Below are 19725 nucleotides of genomic sequence, written 5' to 3' on the forward strand. Positions count from 1 at the left end.
CGTCACGCGAGGACCCGACCGCACGCACCGGCGGGGACGCGGCTGCTGAGGTTGAAGGAAGATCGGCACGCTTCCGAGATGAAGGTCGTCGTGAAGGTCGTGCAGATGTCGTGGAAACCAGGTTTGATGCACAGCTGCTCCGCGTCGTTAGGGCAGGACTCCGGCAGAGAGGAGCTGAGGTCCCAGCCGCTCCGGTAGCACACGTACCCGTGCATGCAGCCGCCGTCCGTGACGTCATCTCGACCTGAAACGAGTGAAATTAATCCGTCCGCTCGATTTATTTCATGGATTAAAAATGAATATTTACAGGGTTCTTACACATTTTGACCAATGGATTTCCATAATTTTAAATCAAATTTCCATGAATTTGCCATGAATTTAAACCAAATTTCCATGAATTTTTTATGACTTTAACCCTTGTGTTGCCTTCGGGTCATTTTGACCCGATTCAATATTGAACCCTCCTGTCGCCTTCGGGTCAATTTGACCCGATTCAATGTTTAATGTCTGTGTTCTTTCGGGAGTCAACAAACAAACATAAAGTACCTCACACTTAAACTTGGAAAACAATATTAATTCTAATAATTTTCTGGAGATTTTAATAGCTGGGGTCATATTGACCTCAAGGGTAAAATATGTTAGTAAATATAAAGGTAACAGGAGGGTTAAACATTGAATCGGGTCATATTGACCCGAAGGCGACAGGAGGGTGAAACATTGAATCGGGTCAAATTGACCCGAAGGCAACACAAGGGTTAAACCAAATTTCCATGAATTTAAACCAAATTTCCATGAATTTCCCAGGACTTTAAACCAAATTTCCATGAATTTTTTATGACTTTAAACCAAATTTCCATGAATTTAAACCAAATTTCCATGAATTTCCCAGGACTTTAAACCAAATTTCCATGAATTTCCATGACTAAACCAAATTTCCAGGACTTTTTTATGACTTTAAACCAAATTTCCATGAATCTGGGTTTATCCATGAAACAGTGAGAACATTTAGTATTTAAACTGTGAATTCTAAAGCATACAGTAAACATGAAATAAACAAATGACCAGCGAACTTTACAGTTACGGTGTGTTCACTTGCAACGGGAAAAACAAAAATTTGTGCCGCCAGTATGAGAGCGTACGCCGGCTTATATTTCGAGCGTCTTTCTTTCTAAAACATATTTATTATGTCAAACTCGGCGTAAATGAACATGTGAATATAATAACATTTCATGAGTTTTCCAAAACCTGTGATTTAAGTTTTTTCCAGGACTTTTCCAGGCCTGGAAAAAAACATTTTAAAATTCCATGACTTTTCCAGGTTTTCCATGACCGTACGACCCCTGTATGTTGTACTCACTCATCTCCAGCGTCGTGGCGTCAGTGGAACACGGCGATTTGTTTCCGGCGCCGTCGATGAACGTCCCTCGGAACTCGTATTTAGTGCAGGGCTTCAGGCGAGTGATCTCATGAGAGCTCTGATTGGAGAACTGGACGAAGGGTCGGCCCACTCCGCCCTTTTCTCTGAAGCTGACGGAGGAGCTGCCGTTGTCCACCCGGAGGCCGAACTTCACGGGGGTGACGGAGTAAGAACCTGAACACGGGACCAAGAGAGTCAGAACATCTCCTGGAGAAACACCTGTGAGTTATAAATAGAGTCCTGGTACTCACACTGCTGAGGGGGAGGGGCTTGTGTGGGAGCTGGTGGACACAATAAGGAAACGACACAATATTAATATATGTGTCGCGGTCATGTGTCCAATAAATCAAAAATATACATGAATCACAGAGTTTGTGTTTCACAAAGCCGAAAGAAAGTTCCTGTACCTGCCTCCTCCTCATATAACCCAGGTGCATGCTGGTCCTCTACCTGCCTCCTCCTACATATAACCCAGGTGCATGCTGGTCCTGTACCTGCCTCCTCCTCATATAACCCAGGTGCATGCTGGTCCTGTAGCTGCCTCCTCCTCATATAACCCAGGTGCATGCTGGTCCTGTAGCTGCCTCCTCCTACATATAACCCAGGTGCATGCTGGTCCTTTAGCTGTGCTGCTTATTTAAATAACAGTTTTATATCTCAGTCAACCAGACCAATGTGTATGTGTGTATGCGTGTGTAAGTGCATGTAAGGAGAACAGGCCAACCTTCAGGGGGAGGAGTCACAGTGGTGTTGGACGTGCTGATTGGAGGAGAAGTCGGCCCTTCATTGGCGTTGGTGGTTTTGGGGGAGGAGCTTGCAGGAGGAGCAGCAGCGGCTGTAAAATGGAGAGCATGCTGGAGGTCACCTTCAAGTAGAAACACTCTCACTGAGGGTTTGACCTCATGTGATACAAACACCAACAACAACAACAACAACACCGACAACACCACGCTGAGCGCACAACACTGAATACATTACCGGTCCCGCGGGGGTCTTTTGGGGGGTGTGAGGTGAGTGGAGGTGTGTGGGCGGCTGTCGACAAGTCTGACGGCGTGACAGAGGCTGTTGTCACGGTGACAGAGGCTGTTGTCACGGTGCGTGGGGTGGAGTTTGTGGAGGTGCGTGGAGGTAAGAGGGGAACATCTGCGCTCCAAGAAAACCAGAATCAGAGCCGACACACTGTCTCAATGCTACATGTAGCACGGGCCCCCGAAATAATCTGGTTTAATTTCATCCACATATGAGTTTAATGTCTTTTTAACTTTAATTTTGTATATATCTATTCATAATTTTTTTTACAATTATGCAATGAGGAATTATCCAATGCATCTTTTTTAATTTAGGAGATATCTACACACCAAAACAGACAAACTGTGGTAGAATATACACGTCAATGTGTGTTTTGGCTCATTTTATTTCCCCCTATTGTCTGAAAGAGAACCGAGAAGCCAGAATTATCACAATTAAAGAGAACATGACTAGCTCTGTTCAGACGTCCGTCCACACGTCTGATTTTACTCACATGCATATTTCACATGTGAGTAAAATCAGACGTGAACAGAGACACTTTGGTTCCGTTGCGCCACACGACTTCCTGAGTAGAGGCTGGTCACGTCAAACGAAGCGAGTGTCAAGACAGCGTCTTCAAAAGAGTGAGGAGATGGATTTTGGCCACACATGATGCGTAAAGCACATTATATTCTTTATTTTAAATTTTTAGAATGTCTGTCACTGTTTTATGTTGTATTGTCTGAAACTGTGTGTAATGTGCTGCTGCTGCGGTCTTGACCAGGACGCTATGGTCAAGGAGATTTTTATTCTCAATGAGGCATTTCCTGGTTAAATACATTTAAAATTAAAATAAATAAATTGAAATGTCCATAATGAGATGCTGCTGTGCGGATACGATGTGAAGGGAAGGTCGAGCGCAGCTGGCGGTATCATTCAAATTAAACATTTCAATAAATATAACAATGATAAATGTTATATATGTTGGTGTTGCCCACTCACCCGTCGGGGATGCAGTCGTCTTTTCACCTGCAAAGAGAACAAAATCATAAAAATCTTTTTTTTTTACATGAAAGAATACAACGTGGTGCAGAAAATATGCAGCTAATTAAAGAGAGAATTAACATCAGGCAGTGTAATGTGTTCTTCGTGTTCTCATTAATGTGTCCACGTTGCTGTCGGGTCAAACAGGGAAACAACCATTTGATCTGAAGTTCGGTAACGATGCTGCAACGAGCCACGCTCGCTGTTACAACAAGAGAGAAACCACGGCTTCCTGCGCTGCTCTGAAACCCTGAAAATCTCCAGAGTTACACAACGGCCTTCAGTTTGCACAGATCAGCAGCTCAGAGATCAGAGATCAGCAGATCACAGATCAGAGATCAGCTGATCACAGATCAGCGATCAGAGATCAACAGATCAGAGATCAACAGATCGCAGATCAGCAGATCACCAGATCAGAGATCAACAGATCAGCAGATCAGAGATCAACAGATCAGCAGATCAGAGATCATAGATCAGCAGATCAGAGATCAGAGATCAATAGATCAGCAGATCAGAAGATCAGAGATCAACAGATCAGAGATCAACAGATCGCAGATCAGCAGTTCAGAGATCAACAGATCAGCAGATCAGAGATCAGAGATCAGAGATCAACAGATCAGAGATCAACAGATCAGCAGATCAGAGATCAACAGATCAGAGATCAACAGATCAGCAGATCAGAGATCAACAGATCAGAGATCAGCAGATCAACAGATCAGCAGATCAGAGATCAGAGATCAGCAGCTCAGAGTCAAACAGACTTCTTAGATATTAGAAATGACGAATGTTGTTCATGCATTTTTATACGTGCATCATTTTAACTTCCTGTTATTATATTTTGTGTTAAATAAGTATTAAAACATGGAATAGAAACGGGACGACATCGCTGGTTTTCAAGATGGATTCACTGTCTTTGTGCATTTTATTATGTAAACCTTTATTTAACCAGGTGAAAACACACTGAGGTTAAACAGCTCTTATCTGAGGGTGACCTGGACAGGACAGGCAGCGACGTGAGAAACACGTAGAAACAAAAAACACAAGAAACACAGAGTTACAGAGAAAAACACACAAAAAACACAAAGTAAAAAATAAAAAACACAAGACGAGTTCAAATAAACTAAAAGTTAAGAGACATAAGAGTTAATTTAAGAAACATTGCTTGAGTCCTTTATGATATTCTCAAAGTGTGACGAGGCGATGAGAGGAGCTCAGGATGTGGTGTGTGCTTTCGTTGTGTTATATATATATATACAGGACTGTCTCAGAAAATTAGAATATTGTGATAAAGTTCTTTATTTTCTGTAATGCAATTAAAAAATTATTAAATATTAAAAGAATAAAAGGCTTGCAATATTTCAGTTGATTTGTAATGAATCCAGAATGCATGACATTTTTGTTTTTTTAATTGCATTACAGAAAATAAAGAACTTTATCACAATATTCTAATTTTCTGAGACAGTCCTGTATATATACACATATATAATATATATATATATATATATATAAACAAATGTATATATATATATATATACATATATATATATACACATATACAGGACTGTCTCAGAAAATTAGAATATTGTGATAAAGTTCTTTATTTTCTGTAATGCAATTAAAAAAACAAAAATGTCATGCATTCTGGATTCATTACAAATCAACTGAAATATTGCAAGCCTTTTATTCTTTTAATATTTAATATTTTTTTAATTGCATTACAGAAAATAAAGAACTTTATCACAATATTCTAATTTTCTGAGACAGTCCTGTATACTGTATATATATATATTAAAATATATATGTATCAAGCTCAAAGCTTCTGCAGCAATGTCTCACACTTCATACCCGGTCGTGACTAATTCAAATAGTTTCAGTGAAAGGTTTTCAGCATCGTATCAGAACTCTCGAGGTCCAGGTGAAGCCCACCCGGCCCACCCGGCCCACCTGGTCCACTCACTCAGACTCTTCATCCACAACCAGTCAGTGAAACTTTTATTTCAGACTCAAGCTCCAGAGAGAACAACACATTAAAATATAATATAATACATTCAGAATCACAAGTAAAATACAAAGATAACTCCCAATGCTCTGTAAACCGACGGCTGTCCCAACCGTGTGTGAGACTGTAACTTCAGCCTGCTAGGAAGCAGAAGCAAGGAGACGTGGACAACGTATTCAACACTAATAAAATATAAAATAAAAGAAACGGATACCGGGTCGGAGTCTTTCTCTGTTAACACCAGCTTCTTTATTTATTTATTTTGTATTTCTTCTCATATTTCTTCGTTAACGAGCTCACTCTGCGCTTCACATTCCTGACCTCACTTGTTCATTTGTTCGCGCTGCACTTCCCTTTTTCTTTTCTTCACACATTCTCAAATCATTAACTTGAGCTGCGTCTCTGACAGGAAGTGAAGGAACAGGAAGTGGTCAACATTTTGACAACTCCGTCCTGCTAACGCTAATTTAAGATCGCAATTATTTTTGCATCTAGACGAGTTTGTTCATACAGAGACCCTCGAATGTTCTGCTCTTTAATCTGATGGTAAAACACCATAATATGCTAATTTATTACACTTAATACACACGACATGTCAGAAGTATTTCATGTTTAATAATTATCTTCTCTGCAGAAGCAGCACGACATGATTTAGATACTTTAAAGTATATTTACCTTTAAAATACCATAACAATTAAAAGCCACACATTCAAATCGAGAGATGTATATTATCTTAGTATAAGTATAAGATTCTTGGACGTTAGTGCAAAATGATCTCTTGAATTATATGTTGTTATGCAGTATATCATATCCGTGCAGCGGATTCTATATATTTGTTTTACTGGTTAAATCAATGTTTTGGTGTTTTTGCAGAATTTGATTGTAGATTTTTAAAAAGCTTAATCTGGCATGTAATACATCAGAATAGTACTGATGTACAGTATTCGAGCTACTGCACGTAGTTAATGGTTACAACGGATAATATTCATACTAAAATAACAACATTTAAACAATATGAATAAAGCGTAGTCTCATTGCTGTCGTACATTATTGCTACTTCACTGTATAGAGTTTTAATTGCAGAAAAAGATGCTTGATTATTGAAAAGAGAAGAAATATTAATTAAAACGAAATAACGACGCACTAAAGCTGATGAATACTGTACGTTACTGAGGACTACTGTACGTTACTGAGGAATAATGTACATTACAGAGGAATAATGTACGTTACTGAGGAATAATGTACGTTACAGAGGAATAATGTACGTTACTGAGGAATAATGTACGTTACTGAAGAATACTGTACGTTACAGAGGAATACTGTACGTTACAGAGGAATAATTTACGTTACTGAGGAATACTGTACGTTACAGAGGAATACTGTACGTTACAGAGGAATACTGTACGTTACTGAGGAATAATGTACGTTACTGAGGAATAGGAATACTGTACTGAGGAAGTTACTGAGGAATACTGTACGTTACTGAGGAATAATGTACGTTACTGAGGAATACTGTATGTTACTGAGGAATAATGTACGTTACTGAGGAATAATTTACGTTACTGAGGAATACTGTACGTTACTGAGGAATACTGTACGTTACAGAGGAATACTGTATGTTACTGAGGAATAATTTACGTTACTGAGGAATACTGTACGTTACTGAGGAATACTGTACGTTACAGAGGAATACTGTACGTTAATGAGGAATACTGTACGTTACTGAGGAATACTGTACGTTACTGAGGAATACTGTATGTTAGAGAGGAATACTGTACGTTACTGAGGAATAATGTACGTTACTGATGAATAATGTACGTTACAGAGGAATACTGTACGTTAATGAGGAATACTGTACGTTACTGAGGAATACTGTACGTTACTGAGGAATACTGTATGTTAGAGAGGAATACTGTACGTTACTGAGGAATAATGTACGTTACTGAGGAATAATGTACGTTACTGAGGAATAATGTACGTTACTGAGGAATACTGTACGTTACTGAGGAATAATGTACGTTACTGAGGAATAATGTACGTTACTGAAGAATACTGTACATTACTGAGGAATAATGTACGTTACAGAGGAATAATGTATGCGTTACTGAGGAATATGCGTTACTGAGGAATATGCGTTACTGAGGAATAATGTACGTTACTGAAGAATACTGTACATTACTGAGGAATAATGTACGTTACAGAGGAATAATGTATGTTACTGAGGAATAATGTACGTTACTGAGGAATAATGTACGTTACTGAGGAATAATGTACGTTACTGAGGAATAATGTACGTTACTGAGGAATACTGTACGTTACTGAGGAATAATGTACGTTACTGAGGAATAATGTACGTTACTGAGGAATACTGTACGTTACTGAGGAATACTGTACGTTACTGAGGAATAATGTACGTTACTGAGGAATAATGTACGTTACTGAGGAATAATGTACGTTACTGAGGAATACTGTATGTTACTGAGGAATAATGTACGTTACAGAGGAATAATGTACGTTACTGAGGAATACTGTACGTTACTGAGGAATACTGTACGTTACTGAGGAATAATGTACGTTACTGAGGAATACTGTATGTTACTGAGGAATAATGTACGTTACTGAGGAATAATTTACGTTACTGAGGAATACTGCGTTACTGAGGAATAATGTACGTTACTGAGGAATACTGTACGTTACTGAGGAATAATGTACGTTACTGAGGAATAATGTACGTTACTGAGGAATACTGTACGTTACAGAGGAATAATGTACGTTACTGAGGAATAATGTACGTTACTGAGGAATACTGTACGTTACTGAGGAATAATGTACGTTACTGAGGAATACTGTACGTTAGTGAGGAATAATGTACGTTACTGAGGAATACTGTACGTTACTGAGGAATACTGTATGTTACAGAGGAATAATGTACGTTACTGAGGAATACTGTATGTTACTGAGGAATAATTTACGTTACTGAGGAATAATGTACGTTACTGAGGAATACTGTATGTTACTGAGGAATAATTTACGTTACTGAGGAATACTGTACGTTACAGAGGAATGATGTACGTTACTGAGGAATAATGTACGTTACTGAGGAATGATGTACGTTACTGAGGAATAGCGTACGTTACTGAGGAATAATGTACGTTACTGAGGAATAATGTACGTTACTGAGGAATACTGTACGTTACTGAGGAATAATTTACGTTCCTGAGGAATAATGTACGTTACTGAGGAATACTGTACGTTACTGAGGAATAATGTACGTTACTGAGGAATAATGTACGTTACTGAGGAATACTATGCGTTACTGAGGAATAATATGCGTTACTGAGGAATAATGTACGTTACTGAGAATACTATGTTACTGAGGAATAATGTACGTTACTGAGGAATAATGTACGTTACTGAGGAATACTGTATCGTTACTGAGGAATAATGTACGTTACTGAGGAATAATGTCGTTACTGAGGAATAATGTACGTTACTGAGGAATACTATGCGTTACTGAGGAATAATGTACGTTACTGAGGAATAATGTACGTTACTGAGGAATATGTATGTTACTGAGGAATATACGTTACTGAGGAATACTGTACGTTACTGAGGAATAATGCGTTACAGAGGAATAATGCGTTACTGAGGAATATGCGTTACTGAGGAATACTGTACGTTACTGAGGAATAATGTCGTTACTGAGGAATAATGTACGTTACTGAGGAATAACTGCGTTACTGAGGAATAATGTACGTTACTGAGGAATAATGTCGTTACTGAGGAATAATGTACGTTACAGAGGAATAATGCGTTACTGAGGAATAATGTACGTTACTGAGGAATAATGCGTTACTGAGGAATAATTTACGTTACTGAGGAATACTGTACGTTACTGAGGAATAATGTACGTTACTGAGGAATAATGTACGTTACTGAGGAATAATGTACGTTACTGAGGAATACTGTACGTTACTGAGGAATAATGTACGTTACTGAGGAATACTGTATGTTACAGAGGAATAATGTACGTTACTGAGGAATACTGTACGTTACTGAGGAATACTGTACGTTACTGAGGAATAATGTACGTTACTGAGGAATACTGTATGTTACAGAGGAATACTGTACGTTACTGAGGAATAATGTACGTTACTGATGAATAATGTACGTTACTGAGGAATACTGTACGTTAATGAGGAATAATGTACGTTACAGAGGAATAATGTACGTTACTGAGGAATAATGTCGTTACTGAGGAATAATGTCGTTACTGAGGAATATGCGTTACTGAGGAATAATGTACGTTACTGAGGAATAATGTACGTTACTGAGGAATAATGTACGTTACTGAGGAATAATGTACGTTACTGAGGAATAATGTACGTTACTGAAGAATACTGTACATTACTGAGGAATAATGTACGTTACTGAGGAATACTGTATGTTACAGAGGAATAATGTACGTTACAGAGGAATAATGTATGTTACTGAGGAATACTGTACGTTACTGAGGAATAATGTACGTTACTGAGGAATACTGTATGTTACTGAGGAATACTGTATGTTACTGAGGAATAATGTACGTTACTGAGGAATAATGTACATTACTGAGGAATACTGTATGTTACTGAGGAATAATTTACGTTACTGAGGAATACTGTACGTTACAGAGGAATACTGTACGTTAATGAGGAATACTGTACGTTACTGAGGAATACTGTATGTTACAGAGGAATACTGTACGTTACTGAGGAATAATGTACGTTACTGATGAATAATGTACGTTACCGAGGAATAGTGTACGTTACTGAGGAATAATGTACGTTACTGAGGAATAATGTACGTTACTGAGGAATACTGTACGTTACTGAGGAATAATGTACGTTACTGAGGAATACTGTACGTTACTGAGGAATAATGTACGTTACAGAGGAATAATGTACGTTACTGAGGAATACTGTACGTTACTGAGGAATAATGTACGTTACAGAGGAATAATGTACGTTACTGAGGAATACTGTACGTTACAGAGGAATACTGTACGTTACAGAGGAATACTGTACGTTACAGAGGAATAATGTACGTTACTGAGGAATAATTTACGTTCCTGAGGAATAATGTACGTTCCTGAGGAATAATGTACGTTACAGAGGAATAATGTACGTTACTGAGGAATACTGTACGTTACAGAGGAATACTGTACGTTACAGAGGAATACTGTACGTTACTGAGGAATAATGTACGTTACTGAGGAATACTGTACGTTACAGAGGAATAATGTACGTTACTGAGGAATAATTTACGTTCCTGAGGAATAATGTACGTTACTGAGGAATAATGTACGTTACTGAGGAATACTGTACGTTACTGAGGAATGATGTACGTTACTGATGAATAATGTACGTTACCGAGGAATAGTGTACGTTACTGAGGAATAATGTACGTTACTGAGGAATAATGTACGTTACTGAGGAATACTGTACGTTACTGAGGAATAATGTACGTTACTGAGGAATACTGTACGTTACTGAGGAATACTGTACGTTACAGAGGAATAATGTACGTTACTGAGGAATAATGTACGTTACTGAAGAATACTGTATGTTACTGAGGAATAATGTACGTTACAGAGGAATAATGTACGTTACTGAGGAATACTGTACGTTACAGAGGAATACTGTACGTTACAGAGGAATACTGTACGTTACAGAGGAATAATGTACGTTACTGAGGAATAATTTACGTTCCTGAGGAATAATGTACGTTACTGAGGAATAATGTACGTTACAGAGGAATACTGTACGTTACTGAGGAATAATGTACGTTACTGATGAATACTGTACGTTACTGAGGAATAATGTACGTTACTGAGGAATAATATGCGTTACTGAGGAATACTGTACGTTACTGAGGAATAATGCGTTACTGAGGAATACTATGCGTTACTGAGGAATACTGTACGTTACAGAGGAATAATGTACGTTACTGAGGAATAATGTACGTTACTGAGGAATAATGTACGTTACAGAGGAATAATGTACGTTACTGAGGAATAATGTACGTTACTGAAGAATACTGTACGTTACAGAGGAATACTGTACGTTACAGAGGAATAATGTACGTTACTGAGGAATAATTTACGTTCCTGAGGAATAATGTACGTTACTGAGGAATAATTTACGTTCCTGAGGAATAATGTACGTTACAGAGGAATAATGTACGTTACTGAGGAATACTGTACGTTACAGAGGAATACTGTACGTTACAGAGGAATACTGTACGTTACAGAGGAATACTGTACGTTACTGAGGAATAATGTACGTTACTGAGGAATACTGTACGTTACAGAGGAATAATGTACGTTACTGAGGAATAATTTACGTTCCTGAGGAATAATGTACGTTACTGAGGAATAATGTACGTTACTGAGGAATACTGTACGTTACTGAGGAATGATGTACGTTACTGAGGAATAATATACGTTACTGAGGAATACTGTACGTTACTGAGGAATAATGTACGTTACTGAGGAATACTGTACGTTACTGATGAATACTGTACGTTACTGAGGAATACTGTATGTTACAGAGGAATAATGTACGTTACTGAGGAATAATTTACGTTCCTGAGGAATAATGTACGTTACTGAGGAATACTGTACGTTACTGAGGAATAATGTACGTTACTGAGGAATACTGTACGTTACTGAGGAATAATGTACGTTACTGAGGAATACTGTACGTTACTGAGGAATGATGTACGTTACTGAGGAATAATGTACGTTACTGAGGAATAATGTACGTTACTGAGGAATAATGTACGTTACTGAGGAATAATGTACGTTACTGAGGAATAATGTACGTTACAGAGGAATAATGTACGTTACTGAGGAATACTATACGTTACTGAGGAATAATGTATGTTACTGAGGAATATATGTACTGAGGAATAATGTTACTGAGGAATAATATGCGTTACTGAGGAATAATGTACGTTACTGAGGAATACTGTACGTTACTGAGGAATAATGTACGTTACTGAGGAATAATGTGCGTTACTGAGGAATAATGTACGTTACAGAGGAATAATGTACGTTACTGAGGAATACTATACGTTACAGAGGAATAATGTATGTTACTGAGGAATGATGTACGTTACTGAGGAATAATGTACGTTACAGAGGAATAATGTACGTTACTGAGGAATAATGTACGTTACTGAGGAATACTGTACGTTACAGAGGAATAATGTACGTTACTGAGGAATAATTTACGTTACTGAGGAATAATGTACGTTACTGAGGAATAGTGTACGTTACTGAGGAATACTGTACGTTACTGAGGAATAATGTACGTTACTGATGAATAATGTACGTTACTGAGGAATAATGTACGTTACAGAGGAATAATGTACGTTACTGAGGAATACTATACGTTACTGAGGAATAATGTATGTTACTGAGGAATGATGTACGTTACTGAGGAATAATGTACGTTACAGAGGAATAATGTACGTTACTGATGAATAATGTACGTTACTGAGGAATAATGTACGTTACAGAGGAATAATGTACGTTACTGATGAATAATGTACGTTACTGAAGAATAATGTACGTTACTGATGAATAATGTACGTTACTGAGGAATAATGTACGTTACAGAGGAATAATGTACGTTACTGAAGAATAATGTACGTTACAGAGGAATAATGTACGTTACTATCTTTTCCAACCTCCTTGATCCCCCTTGTCCCCCTCCTCCTTCCACCCATTTGCCGAGCCACTTTGTCGACTACTTTACAAACAAGATAGACGACATACGCTCCTCCTTTACTAATCCATCTTCTATCACCTCACCAACACTAACTTCTTCATCCCCCTCTCTTTCCTTTTTCACCCCCCTGTCTCCCATTCAAGTTCTTAGCTTGGTGACCTCCGCTCGACCGACCACCTGCGCCCTTGACCCCGTCCCGTCTCCCATTCTCCAGGCTATTGCTCCTGATCTTCTGTCCTTTCTCACCCATCTTATTAACAGCTCCCTCTCAACTGGTTGTTTCCCCAACTCTCTGAAGGAGGCGAGAGTCAACCCTCTCCTGAAGAAACCCACGCTCGACCCGTCTGAAGTCAGCAACTACAGACCGGTCTCTCTTCTTCCTTTTCTCTCCAAAACTCTGGAGCGAGCTATCTTGAGCCAAGTGTCCTCCTATCTCCACAGTAACAACCTTCTTGACCCTCACCAGTCTGGATTCAAGGCCGGCCACTCGACAGAGACTGCCCTCCTTGCTGTCTCTGAGCAGCTTCACACTGCTAGAGCAGCCTCTCTCTCCTCTGTCCTTATCCTTCTCGACCTTTCTGCAGCATTTGACACCGTGAACCACCAGATCCTGATCTCTTCTCTTCAGGACCTGGGGATCTCAGGCACTGCACTCGCTATTTTCTCTTCCTACCTTAAAGACCGCACCTACCGGGTAACTTGGAGAGGATCTGTGTCTGATCCCTGTCCTCTCACTACTGGGGTCCCTCAAGGCTCCGTCCTGGGTCCCCTCCTCTTCCTCTCACTACTGGGGTTCCTCAAGGCTCCGTCCTGGGTCCCCTCCTCTTCTCTCTGTACACAAATTCTCTCGGCTCTGTCATTCGTTCGCATGGCTTCTCCTACCATAGCTATGCCGATGACACCCAACTGATCTTCTCGTTTCCACCGTCCGAAACACAGATGGCGGCGCGAATCTCTGCCTGTCTGACTGACATCTCTCAGTGGATGTCTGCTCACCATCTGAAAATCAACCCTGATAAGACCGAGCTACTATTCCTTCCAGGGAAAGGCTCCCCCACCCATGACCTGACTACCACCTTCAACAGCTCTGTGTTGGCCCCTACCCTGACTGCCAGGAACCTCGGGGTGACACTCGATAGTCAACTCTCCCTGACGGCCAACATCACTGCGACAACGCGTTCCTGTAGGTACATGCTGCACAACATCAGGAGAATACGGCCTCTTCTTACTCAGAAGGCGGCACAGGTTCTGGTCCAGGCTCTGGTCATTTCACGCCTCGACTACTGCAACTCCCTCCTGGCTGGTCTACCTGCTAAGGCCATCCGACCTCTGCAGCTCGTCCAGAATGCAGCAGCTCGACTGGTCTTCAGTCTCCCGAAATTCACCCACACCACTCCGCTCCTCCGCTCTCTTCATGGTTACCGGTGGCTGCTCGCATCCGCTTCAAAACACTGGTTCTGGTGTACCGTGCTCTGAACGGATCGGACCCCGTCTACATCCGGGATATGGTCACACCGTACACCCCGGCACGTTCGCTCCGCTCGGCAACAGCCAATCGTCTTGTGCCTCCTGCACCTCGAGCTCATCACTCGAAATCCAGATTGTTTGCTGTCCTGCTCCTCAGTGGTGGAACGAGCTCCCCACTGACATCAGGACAGCAGAAAGTCTCTACATCTTCCGTCGGAGACTGAAAACACACCTTTTCCGACTATATCTGGATTAAAACACAGATTTGCACTTCAGTGGCACTTAAATAGCACTTACTTATGGTACTTTTGTAGTTCGACTATGTTGAGGAAATGTTACTTCCTGTATTCTTGTTGTTCTTAGTTTGTACTCTAGGTTGAAATGCACTTATTGTAAGTCGCTTTGGATAAAAGCATCTGCTAAATGACATGTAATGTAATGTAATGTTACTGAAGAATAATGTACGTTACTGAGGAATAATGTACGTTACAGAGGAATAATGTACGTTACTGAGGAATAATGTACGTTACTGAGGAATAATGTACGTTACTGAAGAATAATGTACGTTACTGAGGAATACTGTACGTTACTGAGGAATAATATACGTTACTGAGGAATACTGTACGTTACTGAGGAATACTGTACGTTACTGAGGAATAATGTACGTTACAGAGGAATAATGTACGTTACTGAGGAATAATGTACGTTACTGAGGAATAATGTACGTTACTGAGGAATACTGTACGTTACTGAAGAATAATGTACGTTACTGAGGAATACTGTACGTTACTGAGGAATAATATACGTTACTGAGGAATAATGTACGTTACTGAGGAATAATGTACGTTACTGAAGAATAATGTACGTTACTGAGGAATAATGTACGTTACTGAGGAATACTGTACGTTACTGATGAATACTGTACGTTACAGAGGAATACTGTACGTTACAGAGGAATAATGTACGTTACTGAGGAATAATGTACGTTACTGAGGAATACTGTACGTTACTGAGGAATAATGTACATTACTGAGGAATACTGTACGTTACTGAGGAATACTGTACGTTACTGAGGAATAATGTACGTTACAGAGGAATACTGTACGTTACTGAGGAATACTGTATGTTACAGAGGAATAATGTATGTTACAGAGGAATACTGTACGTTACTGAGGAATACTGTATGTTACAGAGGAATAATGTAAGTTACAGAGGAATACTGTACGTTACTGAGGAATAATGTACGTTACTGAGGAATAATGTACGTTACTGAGGAATACTGTACATTACTGAGGAATACTGTATGTTACAGAGGAATAATGTACGTTACAGAGGAATACTGTACGTTACTGAGGAATACTGTATGTTACAGAGGAATAATGTACGTTACAGAGGAATACTGTACGTTACTGAGGAATACTGTATGTTACTGAGGAATAATGTACGTTACTGAGGAATACTGTACGTTACAGAGGAATACTGTACGTTACTGAGGAATACTGTATGTTACAGAGGAATAATGTATGTTACAGAGGAATACTGTACGTTACTGAGGAATACTGTATGTTACAGAGGAATAATGTACGTTACAGAGGAATAATGTACATTACTGAGGAATACTGTACGTTACTGAGGAATACTGTACGTTACTGAGGAATACTGTACGTTACTGAGGAATAATGTACGTTACAGAGGAATACTGTACGTTACTGAGGAATACTGTATGTTACAGAGGAATAATGTATGTTACAGAGGAATACTGTACGTTACTGAGGAATACTGTATGTTACAGAGGAATAATGTACGTTACAGAGGAATACTGTACGTTACTGAGGAATAATGTACGTTACTGAGGAATAATGTACGTTACTGAGGAATACTGTACGTTACTGAGGAATACTGTATGTTACAGAGGAATAATGTACATTACTGAGGAATAATGTACGTTACTGAGGAATAATGTATGTTACTGAGGAATACTGTACGTTACAGAGGAATAATGTACGTTACTGAGGAATACTGTATGTTACTGAGGAATAATGTACGTTACTGAGGAATACTGTACGTTACTGAGGAATAATGTACGTTACTGAGGAATACTGTACGTTACTGAGGAATACTGTACGTTACTGAGGAATACTGTACGTTACTGAGGAATAATGTACGTTACTGAGGAATAATGTACGTTACTGAGGAATACTGTACGTTACTGAGGAATACTGTACGTTAGACACATGACGGACATTAAAGACTTAATTATTAATAAAAAAATTAATAGAGTGACGGTTTCATTCGTGCATTCAGACGCAGAAAATAGCAGAAATGATTTGATGTGCTAAAAACTGTCAGAACTCTGAGTGATGCAAGAGGCGGCAAGGTTGGTCTGACTTAACACACCCAGATATACGCGCACACACACACACACACACACAGATATGCATCTGCACCTACAGCCACCAGGGTTGAAGTAAAGCAGGGACACACCCAGAAGAAGAAAAAATGCTCTCATCTCTGACAGACACCCCCCCCCCCCTCACCCCACCCCCCCATCACACACACACACACACATGCAGTGTCAAAGCAGAACAGAAACACGATTGCAACAATTCCACAATTCCCGCATTAGCACCAGATGAGAGACGTTGTAAAGAGTTGTGTTATTAACGGGCTTTGATGGAACATAACTTGTTTATGATTATTATTCCTGCGCCGCCGGCTCACGGAGCTGTCACATCACAACCGGGCGCTGAGCGTCTCCAGTTCCTGGGTTTGGAAAGTTAAAGAATCGTGAAGACGACTTCCTGTAGCTCGTCTGTTCTGCCCTCGAGTTTGTAACTTTAAATGATTTTGTTTTGTGTTTCCACGACTCGTCTCTCCGTCGTGGAAACAGTTTCACCTCTCCTCACAACACAACCAACAACATGCAACATTTAAAAGTTAAGAGTTTAGAATAAGAGACCTCTTCTCCTCCGAGAAGACTTTCAGACGACAGACACAACTTATAACCCCCCGATGCTCTTCCTCCACGAGGAAGAGGAAGATGGTTACTCACAGTTGGCTGAGGTGAAGATCCCGGCCCAGAGCAGCAGGACCTTCAGACCACAGAGAGCGGCCATGTCCTGGAGTTCGGCTCGTGTACGGCTACGCACCATGCAGCACCGCCCTGGTGGGACCGGCAGGCGGACGAATCGAGCCCACCCCGAAGCCCGAGTTCCACTTCTTAACGTGAATGAGTAGAAACACGTTGTATGTTCTTGAAACTGCGTGTGGTTCTGTGTTATCAGCGGACGCAGCTTCCTGGACCGGTTCCCCAAACCCTGAAACCTTCGTCTTTCAGTCTTCGAGTCGAGCGAGTGGGAGTGAGGTCACACCAGAAAGAGCCTCTACCTTCACGCCTGGGGACAGGAAGCCAGGAACAGGAAGTCTCCTCTCGTCTCATCGGCACTGGCTTCTGAAGACACAGACTGAGGTGAAGCTTCAGGTGAAGCTTTTTATGACTCTCAGGTTGTGTTTTAGGGTGGATTCACATGGAGGCTCCATGTGGACTCATGTGGACTCATGGAGGCTCCATGTGGACTCATGTGGACTCATGGAGGCTCCATGTGGACTCATGTGGACTCATGGAGGCTTCATGTGGACTCATGTGGACTCATGGAGGCTTCATGTGGACTCATGTAGGCTTCATGTGGACTCATGTGGACTCATGTGGACTCATACAGGCTTCATGTGGACTCATGTGGACTTCATGTGGACTCATGGAGGCTCCATGTGGACTCATGTGGACTCATGGAGGCTTCATGTGGACTCATGTGGACTCATGTAGGCTTCATGTGGACTCATGTAGGCTTCATGTGGACTCATGTGGACTCATGTGGACTCATGCAGGCTTCATGTGGACTCATGTGGACTCATGTGGACTCATGCAGGCTTCATGTGGACTCATGTGGACTTCATGTGGACTCATGGAGGCTTCATGTGGACTCATGTGGACTTCATGTGGACTCATGTGGACTCATGGAGGCTTCATGTGGACTCATGTGGACTCATGTGGACTCATGGAGGCTTCATGTGGACTCATGTGGACTCATGGAGGCTTCATGTGGACTCATGTGGACTCATGTGGACTCATGGAGGCTTCATGTGGACTCATGTGGACTCATGCAGGCTTCATGTGGACTCATGTGGACTCATGTGGACTCATGGAGGCTTCATGTGGACTCATGTGGACTCATGCAGGCTTCATGTGGACTCATGTGGACTCATGGAGGCTTCATGTGGACTCATGTGGACTCATGGAGGCTCCATGTGGACTCATGTGGACTCATGTAGGCTTCATGTGGACTCATGTGGACTCATGTAGGCTTCATGTGGACTCATGTAGGCTTCATGTGGACTCATGTGGACTCATGCAGGCTTCATGTGGACTCATGCAGGCTTCATGTGGACTCATGTGGACTCATGCAGGCTTCATGTGGACTCATGTGGACTCATGTGGACTCATGGAGGCTCCATGTGGACTCATGGAGGCTTCATGTGGACTCATGTGGACTCATGTGGACTCATGTGGACTCATGGAGGCTTCATGTGGACTCATGTAGGCTTCATGTGGACTCATGTGGACTCATGTGGACTCATGCAGGCTTCATGTGGACTCATGTGGACTTCATGTGGACTCATGGAGGCTCCATGTGGACTCATGTGGACTCATGGAGGCTTCATGTGGACTCATGTGGACTCATGTAGGCTTCATGTGGACTCATGTAGGCTTCATGTGGACTCATGTGGACTCATGTGGACTCATGCAGGCTTCATGTGGACTCATGTGGACTCATGTGGACTCATGCAGGCTTCATGTGGACTCATGTGGACTTCATGTGGACTCATGGAGGCTTCATGTGGACTCATGTGGACTTCATGTGGACTCATGGAGGCTTCATGTGGACTCATGTGGACTTCATGTGGACTCATGGAGGCTTCATGTGGACTCATGTGGACTCATGTGGACTCATGCAGGC

At 40.9% G+C, this 19725-nt stretch overlaps 1 protein-coding gene across 2 annotated transcripts in view; it reads right to left on the minus strand.

Annotated features, from left to right (window-relative positions):
• ptprc (protein tyrosine phosphatase receptor type C) overlaps nucleotides 1–17969 on the minus strand; it is a 37672-nt gene extending 19703 nt beyond the window's left edge. For both annotated transcript variants that reach the window (XM_056415150.1, XM_056415149.1), the window contains exons 1-7: nucleotides 17763–17969; nucleotides 3428–3454; nucleotides 2396–2560; nucleotides 2142–2252; nucleotides 1669–1698; nucleotides 1358–1591; nucleotides 29–244 (exon numbers count right to left, since the gene is read on the minus strand). In XM_056415150.1, the coding sequence (XP_056271125.1) occupies nucleotides 29–244; nucleotides 1358–1591; nucleotides 1669–1698; nucleotides 2142–2252; nucleotides 2396–2560; nucleotides 3428–3454; nucleotides 17763–17862 (883 nt within the window). In that variant the 5' untranslated portion in view covers nucleotides 17863–17969. The remainder of the gene's footprint in view (nucleotides 1–28; nucleotides 245–1357; nucleotides 1592–1668; nucleotides 1699–2141; nucleotides 2253–2395; nucleotides 2561–3427; nucleotides 3455–17762) is intronic.
• Between the last annotated feature and the right edge of the window lie 1756 nt (nucleotides 17970–19725).

This window comes from Pseudoliparis swirei, chromosome 5 (assembly GCF_029220125.1).
Source record: "Pseudoliparis swirei isolate HS2019 ecotype Mariana Trench chromosome 5, NWPU_hadal_v1, whole genome shotgun sequence".
Taxonomy (NCBI): Eukaryota; Metazoa; Chordata; class Actinopteri; order Perciformes; family Liparidae; genus Pseudoliparis; species Pseudoliparis swirei.